This window comes from Pelobates fuscus, chromosome 2, assembly GCF_036172605.1.
Source record: "Pelobates fuscus isolate aPelFus1 chromosome 2, aPelFus1.pri, whole genome shotgun sequence".
NCBI lineage: Eukaryota > Metazoa > Chordata > Amphibia > Anura > Pelobatidae > Pelobates > Pelobates fuscus.
The window spans coordinates 295,636,352-295,649,333 of record NC_086318.1 but is presented as its reverse complement, the minus strand read 5'-3'; the positions used below and the strand labels follow the sequence as shown (position 1 = coordinate 295,649,333).

General features: G+C 39.9%; 1 protein-coding gene across 1 annotated transcript in view; it reads right to left on the bottom strand.

The window, feature by feature from the left end:
- Positions 1–12,982, bottom strand: part of TRDN (triadin) — a 781,460-nt gene that overhangs the window by 41,153 nt on the left and 727,325 nt on the right. The window contains exons 69-70 of the mRNA XM_063441781.1: positions 1,798–1,848; positions 174–230 (exon numbers count right to left, since the gene is read on the bottom strand). Of these exons, the coding sequence (XP_063297851.1) occupies positions 174–230; positions 1,798–1,848 (108 nt within the window). The remainder of the gene's footprint in view (positions 1–173; positions 231–1,797; positions 1,849–12,982) is intronic.

Sequence of the window (12,982 nt, the reverse complement as noted above, 5' to 3'; positions counted from 1 at the left end):
GAAAAATGTGCTGCCATAAAAATGAAGTTACTAAACATGAGAATGATAGCCACCTTAAAAATACCTGAATGAGTTTTTTTTTTTTTTATTTGAGTCTCACCTGTATGGTTCCTAAACACATTTTCGTTATTTCTTTATGCTCACCTAATTAGATGATGACAAAATTAAATTACCTTTGACTTTTTCCTGTTTCACTGGTTTCTTTGCTGGTTTCTGTGCTTTTGGTGTTTCTAAAAATAGACAATGTCAATATTTGGTTACAATGTAGACAGATAAACAGTAGTTGATTCTTGTTAACATATTCACTGTATTTTTTTTATGTAAGTGTTAAACTAGCATTTCAACATTTCAAGTTTAAAAATGTCCATGAGAACATGGGCATTAAAACAAATTCTGTTAAAGCTGATTTAACAAGCAATTATTAGCATTAGTGCATGTCTCTTCTTGGTCATCTTTGCCAACAGTAAATAAATGAAGTAAGTGTAGCCAGTGGCTCAAAAAGACTATTATTTGTTAACAATGAATAAAGGTAAAAATAGCAACTTAGAGCTACACAAAGCTAAATTGGAAACTTTGGGTGGAAGATAATTGTTAATTTAGTCAAAGGAGGAATCACTACTAACTAGGTCCATGCCACTAAGCAGTCGTCATATTTTAATTATACTATGTTTAATTAAAAATAGTATATTAAAAAAATATATATGATACATAGTTTAATTATTGTATGCAGCTGGATACCTACTAATTCTCTTCCCCAGTGTGAGGGTAAATATGCATGTTTGAAACCTCTAATACATCTGATTTGATGAAGTACCGAGTGCGAAATGCGTCATCGAAGGAACGGGTACAAGCAAAAACTGCCAAGTAATGATGAATCTTCCCATGGTAGACAGGTGTACACAATTTCTGCCAAGCAGACCTGCAATACTCTGCCTCTGCTTATATCTTCTGCTACCGTAGGGGAGCTAATATGTAAGAGTGTTTTATTTATTTTTGTATAAATAATGAGTTGTCTCTTTACAATGTTTTGACTGCCTCTTCTCCCCACTCTCTAATTCATGAACTCAGTAGAGTTTGAGGTCTACACCTATCAGAGCTTTTTTTGTGGTTTTCTCAGGTGTTTTACATACACCTGGAGGCTTTCCTTGTTTAAGCCCACAAACTACATGATAGAGCTGAGTGAGGCTTTTGTTCCTGTAAGTGTTAGCATTCCCGCTGTTGAACCCGGTTTTTATAGCTATGTTCTCTGCCAATATACTGCTTGTTTGTGATGTAGACACTGCGGCAGGTTGCACTATCATTTATAAGTATTTTTCTCTTTTTGTATATACATATATGTGTTTATTAAAGAGGATTTTAGTTATAAAAATAAGTATCCTTGTATGTTAAGATTAAAGAGCACCTCTATTTTTTTGCTTTTGTTTAAATCAATATATATATATATATATATATATATATATATATATATATATATATATATATATATATATATATATATATATATATATATATATATATAATGTCTAGACTAAGTTTGCCAGTTTATGTTGGGATGGCAGCTAATTGGCTAAATGCATTAGCTGATGATTTGACTACTTCAATTTTGGGGCTCTAGGGTACTTCTGGCAACATAATCACTACAACATGCTGTAGTGGTTAAGGTACTAACAGTATCCTTTTAATTGTAAATTAACATTACTGACTCTTGACAGCACTATTTATGGCTGGAATTGGTACAGTGCCATTGAATTCCTCTTACAGAAAAACCATGGCGTTCAAATATATTCCTAGCATTACCTTTTCGTTTTTCAATTTTCACATGTTTCTTTCCAATTTTTTTCTGTTTAGCTTTAAAAACAAAGACAGAAGAATAAAAAAAAAAATCTGTAATACTCAAATGGCAAATATAAACCACAGCAAAAGATTTTTTTTTTTTTTTTTACAAAGTTCATTTACAGTAGCCAAAACATTTCTGAATACAGCAGCAATACTGAGAAATTGAGAAATGCATTGAAACAAATTAATTAACTCCAGAGAGAAAGCAAATTATTCACATTATTGTATCAAACTCTAGCATGGAAAATAAAATGTTATAAAAACAGATATATTTATCTACCTGGAATAAAAACTTACTAACTTACCTCACTGTGTTTTTTTTCTGTGGACAATCAGGTTACCATAATAAAAATAACAATGAAAAGAAACAACAATGTAGATTCACAAAGCAACATAACTAACCAAGTTCTACTGTAACACTCAGACGTCAGATTAAAAAAACAGTGATACTAATTATCATGAATAGCAGGCTAGCTTCTGAATGTAACTGAGCACAAACAGACAATTTTCCTAGCCTAAGCTATGCCAAATAGCAGTTGATAGTCTGTGGTTCATATCTCTGAATGCAGACATGAAAAAAAAATAAAAAAAATGACAAGCTCGATGCCCAAACATCTTTCGTTGCTTAGGGATCTGGAATTCCACACGGTATCAAAAATAGGGAGATAGGAAGTTGTTTGATTATTTATGCTAATTTCTTATGGGTGGCTAAAAATGCAGCTTAGTTTGCTATGATGGACAAGTTCTCTGCACAATGATGTGTGCTACATCTGATGTCCAATCCAGAAGTAGAAATAAAAGATTATTGATGGTTAGAGGACAGGCACCAATTTCATTCACAGATCACGTGAGAAGTGATGGTAAAGGGAAAAAAAAGGATTACTACTACCAGTTTCACTTACACTCACTATGATTTCGGAGAGTTAGTATTGTTTTATTAATTTAACATTATTTTTTACTTCAAGTAATAGAATGATAGCTTGACTTGCAGTGTGTTTCTGTGCTACTGCTTAGGTGTTGCCAAGCTTCTTTCCTTAGTAACTCCTTGTAGAAAAAAAAAGTGTGTCATATTTTCAAATATCTTTCATTGTAGTGTTTGGTTTAGCCATGCTTGGAAGAGTTTTACTGGTTGCTGTTTTTATCCCCATACTGAAGGACAGTCACACATGGTACAGACTGGATGTGTGGGAAAGCTTTGTCCTTTGTTACACAGGGTGGAAGTGGTGAATGGGTCAATTGCCCAGTACCTACTGACTGTGTCCTTTGAATTTTTGAAAAAGCTTCTGTTTTAAAATTAAATTACTTCTGCTGCTGCTCCCCCTTTTTAAAATACCTTTCATTGCTGTGATTTTGCTCAGCCTGGCCTAGTTTTGCAGTGTGGCTACACTTTCTAGCTCTGCAGACTCAATTGAGAGATGCTGTTTTTTTCCACAATGAAGTCGGTCAATTCTTTTTCTTAGGAAAGCTTGAGTGGTTATGGGTAAATGACAACCCATTCACCCCTTCCACCCCTTCATTTTTAGAAGTAAATCCCTTTTTCAAATTAAGTCACTCTTGCTGATGCTGGTTTAGTTTTTTTAAGTTAAGGATGGTCACACACAGACATTGTTCTTCTCAAGGTGGAATGGGTGAGTAGGTAATCAAAAGTTTGCTCACTAAAAAGCATAGCAAAAATGACAGATATTGCTTAACCAAAAGGCTTGATAAAATATGTTGCAATATTTGCATTAACACATTAGACAAATTTTCCCTCTTGTTGGGCTTGCAGAATGTTCTCTCCAATAATTTTTAATGGAGGATGTTTGGCCAAGCTGAACCATCATATGGACAAGCATTGGATATTCCAAATAAAATTTAAATTTTGTGAAAAATTATCCAGCTGAATTGAACTACCCAGCCATGCACATGTCTAATGCACACTAAGGAAATAATAATCATTAAAGTAAAAACTGTAATATATATTGGAAGACGGACTTCAGGTGCCCCATAATACTTTGCACTAGTCTTACCAATCTATACTAGTGGTATGGGTGGCAGTGATAAGATTAGATTGTGCAGCTTTCTCTTGCAGTCTTATGAGTAAACAGTAAAAAACTAATTATTTTGTTTTAAAAATTATGGATATATATATATATATATATATATATATATATATATATATATATATATATATATATATATATATATATATATATATATATATATATATAGCAGTTATAAAAAGGAGGCCAACAAATGGACAGTCTCTTGGACCCCAAGTATGTAACCCCCATAAGAAAGTTATCTCTTTTAATGCACACGCAGCACTGGGCATCTCCTGGCCATAAGGAAATTGACCTCATAAATAGTCAAATACTCAAAAGAGATGCCTAGTTTACTGACACTTAATGAATTGACCCTTAGTCATAAGAGTCCAGGAGATACTAAGCCTTACTGACGTTAACCTTTAAAGAACCTGTAAAAACCCACAAATGTCCTTACCTAACTCTTCACACTAATAATTATTAATGAGGGTGGGACCAAATATTCTAAATAGAAACATCAGTCATCTTAAAATAAAAATAAAAAAAATACTTATTGATGTCTTGATTGAAGATCTTTCTTTATTCTTATTTCTTAGGACCACAAAATGTGAAAAAAAATAATCCATAACAACCCAGCATACCAAATATAATAAAAAAAATTGCATAAATAATTGGATTGTAAGCCAACCAAGCACAGTGCTCTGAAAGGCAAGTCTGACGTAATGTGTGTTAATCCTTTAGGTGTTAGAAGACTGGGCATCTCCTGGTCTCTAAAATTCCCAAGGGCCAAACAGATGTCTATTAAATGGGGATATCCTCTTAGAGTCCAGTAAACTTGAAATTCCTATGTCCCTTTGGACTTTCAAGAGCCAGGAGACTGGGCAGTGGTCATCTCCTGTCCCCATATAAGTATTAAAGTAGTTGATCTCTTTTAATTAAATAACCAGAAACTGCTGAACTGAAAGCTTTATATATATATATATATATATATATATATATATATATATATATATATATATATATATACATAAACCATTATTGTTTACATATTTTTATACATTAGATGTATTTGCAAAGATTTAGAAAATATGTACCATCAGCATGTTCTGAGCACCAAATTTGACATTCTATAGTTCACTGAGACATTATTTAAAGATCTTCCCACCTTTTGAGTGAGACCTGGCAGTGATCATGCAGCACTTGCCAGGTCTCCTCCATGTCTGGATGTGCAGAGCTCCGTGTGAGGGGAAGAGGTGGGGCCCAGGAGAGTGGAAGTTACTTCACTTTCTGCACTGTCCTCTCCTGCAGAATCCGCTGAAGCCTGGCAGTCAGCAGGTATGTAAATATTTTCTTAACCCCAATCCCCCCTTCACCCAGCCAAGACACCTTGCCCCCCCCCTCCACCCATACCAGCCTCTATGCCTCTTCATCCATCCCAGCCACCATGCCCCCCTATTCCCAGCCCCTATGCCCCAATTCACCCATACCAGCCCCCCTTTACACATCCCAGCCTCAATGTCTCCTCCAACCATCCCAGACCCTATGCCCCTTCATCCACCCCACACCCTATGCCCCCTTCAACCCACACCAGCCCCTATGTGCTTTCATCCATCCCAGCCCCTATGCCCCCCTGTTTTATTGTCTCTGAACCTGTGCTGCCTGAACTGACCCCTTGCTTTCCTCAACTACAAATTTGGCTTTCTCTTTGGTACTTCACCTTGGCTTATTCCTGCCTCCTGGACTCCTCCTGTCAAATATGTGACAGACGTAACAGAAGAACTGAGCTTACATGGAGCCCGCAGATTTGTCCGGAATGTTACATACACTAACCAAGCAAGTGTCTACACTCACTCAAGCTGTGCAAGAGTTATAAACTCAAGCTGCTACCTCCATATCCAGAGCACCACAAGTTTCTCCTGCTGCTAATCTGGTACCCCTGCTGAAGAACCATGCTATTGCTCCAGCACCCCAGGTATCACTAACTGCAAGATAATGCATCTTGGACGTAAAAACCCAAGGGCAGAGTACAGAATATTTGATAGAGTCCTAACCTCCACATCTAAAGAAAGGGATTTGGGGTGATTATTTCTGATGCATTAAAGGTAGGCAGACAATGCAATAGATCAGCAGGAAATGCTTTCAAAATGCTTGGTTGTATAGGGAGAAGTATTATCAGTAGAAAGAGGGAAGTGCTCATGCCATTGTACAGAACACTGGTGAGACCTCACTTGGAGTATTGTACGCAGTACTGGAGACCATATCTTCAGAAGGATATTGATACCTTAGAGAGAGTTCAGAGAAGGGCTGCTAAACTGGTTCATGGATTGCAGGATAAAACTTTCCTGGAAAGGTTAAAGGATCTTAACATGTGTAGCTGGAGGAAAGACGAGACAGGGGGGATATGATAGAAACATTTAATTACATAAAGGGAATCAACACAGTAAAGTAGGAGACTATATTTAAAAGAAGAAAAACTATCACAACAAGAGGACATAGTCTTAAATTAGAGGGACAAAGGTTTAAAAATAATATCAGGAAGTATTACTTTACTGAGAGAGTAGTGGATGAATGGAATAGCCTTCCAGCTGAAGTGGTAGAGGTTAACACAAAAAAGAAAGTGTAAACCTAGGACAAAACGTCCAGGAAACACTAGTGAGATATAGATCTCAGTCGTCTGTTAAAATTTAAATATTGTTTAATTGGTATACAAAATCATGAACAAAAACAGGATAATAAACATAAAAAATATATAAATAACCAAAATAACACACCCAGAAAGGGAGAGAGGAAGTATCAGAAGCTCAGGGAGCTATGGGAAGAGTAGGACAAGGGTTAATGTAATGGGTCAGGGGTACATAGCTGTATAGATGTCCACTCTACAAATGGATAAATAAATGAGCGAGATAGATATCTCTCAATAGAAGGCGGACAGAGACTATAATAGCCGCTAGTACTTAACAAGACACTAAAAACCCTAATGAAGGCTGTAATAGAGGATACTTGTAAATAACACTGACTAACACATGCAGATAAACCCTCAGTATTGAATTGCCAATTGTTAATAAAGAGACATTGAAAGTCCCAATAATGACTATACTAAAGGATACTGCTTAGATCAGTGTTGCATAATGACACATACTAACAGGGCCGGTGCTTGGATTTTTAGGTACATAGGCGAAGATGCATTTTTCCGCCCCCCCCAAAAAAACATCTTCACCTATGTGCCTCTTAACCAGCCCCGCTCCCCTCCCCGACCAATAGTGGTCCCTTCCTGCCCCTTAGTGTTCTTCTCCCCTCCCCCCTCTTTTCCCTGTCTCTTGGTGTTTCTCTCCCATTCCCTCCCTGTCCCTTGGTGCACCCCACACCCCATTAGTGGTTACACTCCCCTTCCTGGTGTGCCTTCTACCTCTATTGTTGCATTGCCTAGCGGAGCAGATCCCCTAAAGGAGCTTCAGTTTTCTGTACCCGGCCGAACTGACAGGGAGTGCTCTCTCTGTGAGCACCTCCTGTCAGTCTGGCCAGGTACAGGAAACAGAAGCTCCTGTACTGCGCTCTGCTCCGCTACACTCTGTACACACTGACAGTCACACGCTCAATGACAAACACACAGACGTCACTGACAGACACAGACTCATTGACACTCATTGACAGACACACGGATAGTCACACACATACTCAATGACAAACATACTCTCACTGACTTGACAGACACACACTCATACACTGACAAACACACTCATCATACACTGACAGACACACTCCTAAACTCACATGCACACACACAGACGCACTCACTCACACACGCTGTCACTCATAGACGCACGCTGTCACTCACAGACGCACACTCTGTCACTCACAGACGCACACGCTGTCACTCACAGACGCACACGCTGTCACTCACAGACGCACACGCTGTCACTCACAGACGCACATGCTGTCACTCACAGACGCACACGCTGTCACTCACAGACGCACACGCTGTCACTCACAGACACACACGCAGACACTCACAGACACACACGCTGTCACTCACAGACACACACACAGACACTCACAGACACACACACTGTCACTCACAGACACACACACTGTCACTCACAGACACTCACAGACACACACACTGTCAATCACAGACACACACACTGTCAATCACAGACACACACACAGACACTCACAGACACACACACAGACACTCACAGACACACACAGACACTCACAGACACTCACAGACACACACACTGTCAATCACAGACACACACACAGACACTCACAGACACACACACTGTCACTCACAGACACACACACAGACACTCACAGACACACACAGACACACACACTGTCAATCACAGACACACACACAGACACTCACAGACACACATCACATACATTCACTAATTATTTTAATAAATATACATTTCCCACCCAGCCTCCTTACCTGGAGAGCTGGTGTGGATGATGCATCCTTCCCTGGGGTCCTGCTGAGCGGCGTGCGGCTGTGCTGTGCGGAGATCAGACGCGGCGAGGGAGCTCTAATCTCACCGCTCTGCTCCCTTGCACGCTGTCTGCTGATACCGCGGGAGCCGGAATATGACGTCATATTTCGGCTCCCGCGGTATCAGCAGACAGCGCGCGAGGGAGCAGAGCGGTGAGATTAGAGCTCCCTCGCCGCGTCTGATCTCCGCACAGCACAACCGCGCCGGGGGCCGAGATGGTGGCTGGCAGGAGGGAGAGCTTCCCTCCTGCCGGTCACTGAAATTTTGCGCCCCCAGAGCCCGTGCGCCCTAAGGCCTGTGCCGCCTTATGGACGCGCCGGCCCTGCATACTAACAATACAAGCGAATCCTCAATAGAACAGTCTCTCAATGAGGGGCGGACCAAAGTTGTAATTTCAGCTGGTACTGAAGAGACACTTAAGCACTGGTAAGGGCTATAGTAGAGGATACTAGTAACAGTCACTGACTAAAGTATGCAGAAAAATTCCTCAGTGTAAAAGTTGCCAATTGAATAATCAAGAGACATAAGAGCCCCAATAGTGCAATTATCCGTTGTGTGGCGAAGTTTGACGCGGGATGGGATATAGCTAAAAAGATCCTGGCTAGATTTTGGCCATTACTTACACAAGACAGACATCTAAAAGATGTGATCCCCCCACGTGTCTCAATAACAGCAAAAAGGGGCAAAAATCTCAAGGATATGTTGGTACCTAGCCATCTTTCTAAAAAGAATGAAAATAAGAAAAGCTGGCTCAATGTTTATGGTACCTATCAGTGTGGACGCTGTGTAGCTTGTAGCTACATAGATAGAGATTCTAAGTCCATTACTGACTCCTCCGGTACACTTAAAATTTCAATCAACCAATTCTTTAACTGCAATTCAACGGGACTAGTCTACCTACTGACATGCAAATGTGGTAAAAAATATGTAGGGAAAACAATACGTCCCTTTAAGAGGCACATGATGGAACATGTCCATTCGGTTTCATCAGACAGAGATACCCCAGTAGCTAGACATGCCAGAGCACACCATAGTGACACATCTAGATGATTCAAGTTTGCAGGGGTGGAAAAAGTTAATGTGGGGAAAAGAGGGGGAGATCTAGATCTAATCCTTAAGAGGAGAGAATGTTATTGGATCCAGACATTAAACACCTTATCCCCTAATGGCCTTAATGAAGGCTTCACCTTTACCCCCTTCATTGCCTAATTACTACCTGTCATTTGGATATATACTAGTTGTTTGTTACTAATTACATTTACTGTAATCATCATAATGTTAATATGTCACTTTCATGAACCACTTAACAAGCGGTCACTTTATATTACAGCCATTCAGCAGCCATTGTAATTATGTTTGAAGTATTTATCATCTTATTTTCTAAGTCCCCAATTGTGTTTTCATAGGGGAGACCATACATTATACCTATACTTCGACATTAGCACAGTTTGGGAATATCTCTTTAAATGCGTGCGGCCATTCATTTTCTAAGTTTACCCTAGAGTATGTGAGATCATACTCTGAGAATAGGGCTGGCTTTGCACTACCGAACTTTTTTTTCCCCTGTGTTCTAATAACCTTCCGTTTTCTGTTGTGGGCACGAATGGGTGTTAGAGCTGTTGCCCCTGGTAACGCAATATACATGCATTCCAGGACCGGCACTCAGCTCCGCCCTTCCACCCTCTGATTGGTGCGGAGCCACATGATTGACGGCTGGTGCACGAATCAGAGACGGCAGACGCACACACAGTGAGCGCCGCCCATACCCGTTGCTGATTGGCTCAAAAAACGCCGCGGTACGTATTTAATACGAGTACACGGGCATTTGCTCGTTGATAGCCTTTGAGAAAGGCGCTTTTCATAGCGTCGAAACGCGTTAGGCAGATTATGATTTTATAATCACTTCACCTTATTTTTCGTTTACACTGTTTGGGGTGTCTAGTTAGGTATAGAGGAGTTGGAGCCTGTATGGAGTCATTTATAGGGAATGAATGAGTGTTCCTATGGCTATGTTTCACTAAGGATTCACCTATTAAGAGTAGCCAGTGTGAGACAGTTGCTACACTGGTCTGAGTAATAGCCTTTAGTGTAGCCATTACTGGGGCTGGATTTTTTCTTTCATTACTAGCTGGGCTTTTTCATTGAGGATTCATTTGCACTTATCAATCAGTATGAGTCACTAGGTAACACTGATCGAAGCAGTATCCTGCAGTGTAGCCACTATTGGGGCTCTTATGTCTCTTGATTATTCAATTGGCAACTTTTACACTGAGGAATTTTTCTGCATACTTTAGTCAGTGACTGTTACTAGTATCCTCTACTATAGCCCTTACCAGTGCTTAAGTGTCTCTTCAGTACCAGCTGAAATTACAACTTTGGTCCGCCCCTCATTGAGAGACTGTTCTATTGAGGATTCACTTGTATTGTTAGTATGTGTCATTATGCAACACTGATCTAAGCAGTATCCTTTAGTATAGTCATTATTGGGACTTTCAATGTCTCTTTATTAACAATTGGCAATTCAATACTGAGGGTTTATCTGCATGTATTAGTCAGTGTTATTTACAAGTATCCTCTATTACAGCCTTCATTAGGGTTTTTAGTGTCTTGTTAAGTACTAGCGGCTATTATAGTCTCTGTCCGCCTTCTATTGAGAGATATCTATCTCGCTCATTTATTTATCCATTTGTAGAGTGGACATCTATACAGCTATGTACCCCTGACCCATTTCATTAACCCTTGTCTTACTCTTCCCATAGCTCCCTGAGCTTCTGATACTTCCTCTCTCCCTTTCTGGGTGTGTTATTTTGGTTATTTATATATTTTTTATGTTCATTATCCTGTTTTTGTTCATGATTTTGTATACCAATTAAACGATATTTACATTTTAACAGACGACTGAGATCTATATCTCACTAGTGTTTCCTGGACGTTTTGTCCTAGGTTTACACTTTCTTTTTTTCTTTTTTTGCATACAGTACAAGGGTTACCCTCTATTGTGATATGATCTGGACACACTGAATCTATCCCTGTTCTGGGGCTATTTTCTTCCCTTTTTTAGAGGTTAACACAGTAAAGGAGTTTAAGCATGCGCGGGATAGGCATAAGGCTATCCTAACTATAAGATAAGGCCAGGGACTAATGAAAGTATTTAGAAAATTGGGCAGAGTAGATGGGCTGAATGGTTTTTATCTGCCGTCACATTCTATGTTTTTTATGTTTCTATCTACTACCTTAATGATTTACAGGAGTTCGATCCTAGTTTAGCTACTTTATTATGGCTTGTGAACTGTTATTTGATTTAAAGCCTAGAACCGACTATTGTGATGCTGTTAAAATTTGTACTGTTAATACCCTTTGTGACAAATCTCACTATTTTGACGTGGTCTAAGATATTCCCCTGATAAATTCAGTAATATGATTCCTGAACCCCATTCATGTTTTCCCCATTCGGGAGCTACAATCTACCAAACACCGACGACCCCCTGGCCCATTAAATATCAAAGAATCCACAAATTCAAGTGCTCTTTCGGTGTGGCTGCCATTCATATAACTGAACAATACGAGTGCTGGAAAACAGCGTCCATCTTGTCGCACAAACGCAGGCAGCGGGACCTGGTCGTCAAGTGTCTGGAACTATAAGTCGGACACTCGACCTCGTGAACAATGGCAAATTCACTTGAATGCCTGCTTCGTTCCACGACGAGCCAGGAGAGCTCTGTTCGGTAGGATTGTTCGCACGAACAAGGCAAACAATTGCTACTTATGAGACAGGGGAACTGTAAGTCTTTTTGTTCATTTTGGAACTCCGAAATTGACCGACTGCTACCACTGATTCTATGGAACTAATTTGGGCAGGCGCCACATGTGCGGTCGGTCAAACTTTTACCCTGGTGGCAATTTGGCAGTGTTCATGGGATCTGTACACTAAATTACCTCCCAGGCACAGACACTCCAGGGCATGTTGGGGGACTGTTTGGGGCATGTATTACTGTATCCTTGCTGGAGACCCCATGCTGGTGGTCTGTGTATATAAGTGGGCCACCTGGCCATAATTAAACAGTTTATCTTGTACCCTTAATCAAGTCTAGGCTGATGTTTGGGCAGCTCGGAGTTATTATCACTATTTCACTTGGGACTCGGGAGATTTACAATGAATATACTCAGCCGGAGTATAGGGGATCCGTTACACCCTTCTCACTGATCCCCCAAAAGAATGGGTCCATGATCTCCTGTGCATTGATGATTCAAGTATCCAAACTTGGACTGAATCACATCACCATCAAAAATAAGTACCCCCTACCACTTATTCTAGAGCTTATTGAACATCAAACAGCATGAATATACACCAAACTGGAATTAAGGGGTGCTTCTAACTTGCTCCACATCCGTTAGGGAGACGAGTGGAAAACTCCATTTTGTTCACGCTATGGTCACTACAAATACATGGTCATGCCATTGAAATGTTGAAACATTTATGTAAAAACATTTTGTATGCAAAAATGGAAACGTGCATATTTGAAACAGAGTGCGTGGAATTTTTGGGCTTCATCATTAAACCAGGCAAAGTAGTGAGGGATCCTGAAAAGTAACCAGCATCCTCACATGGCCCACACCACAGAACAAGAA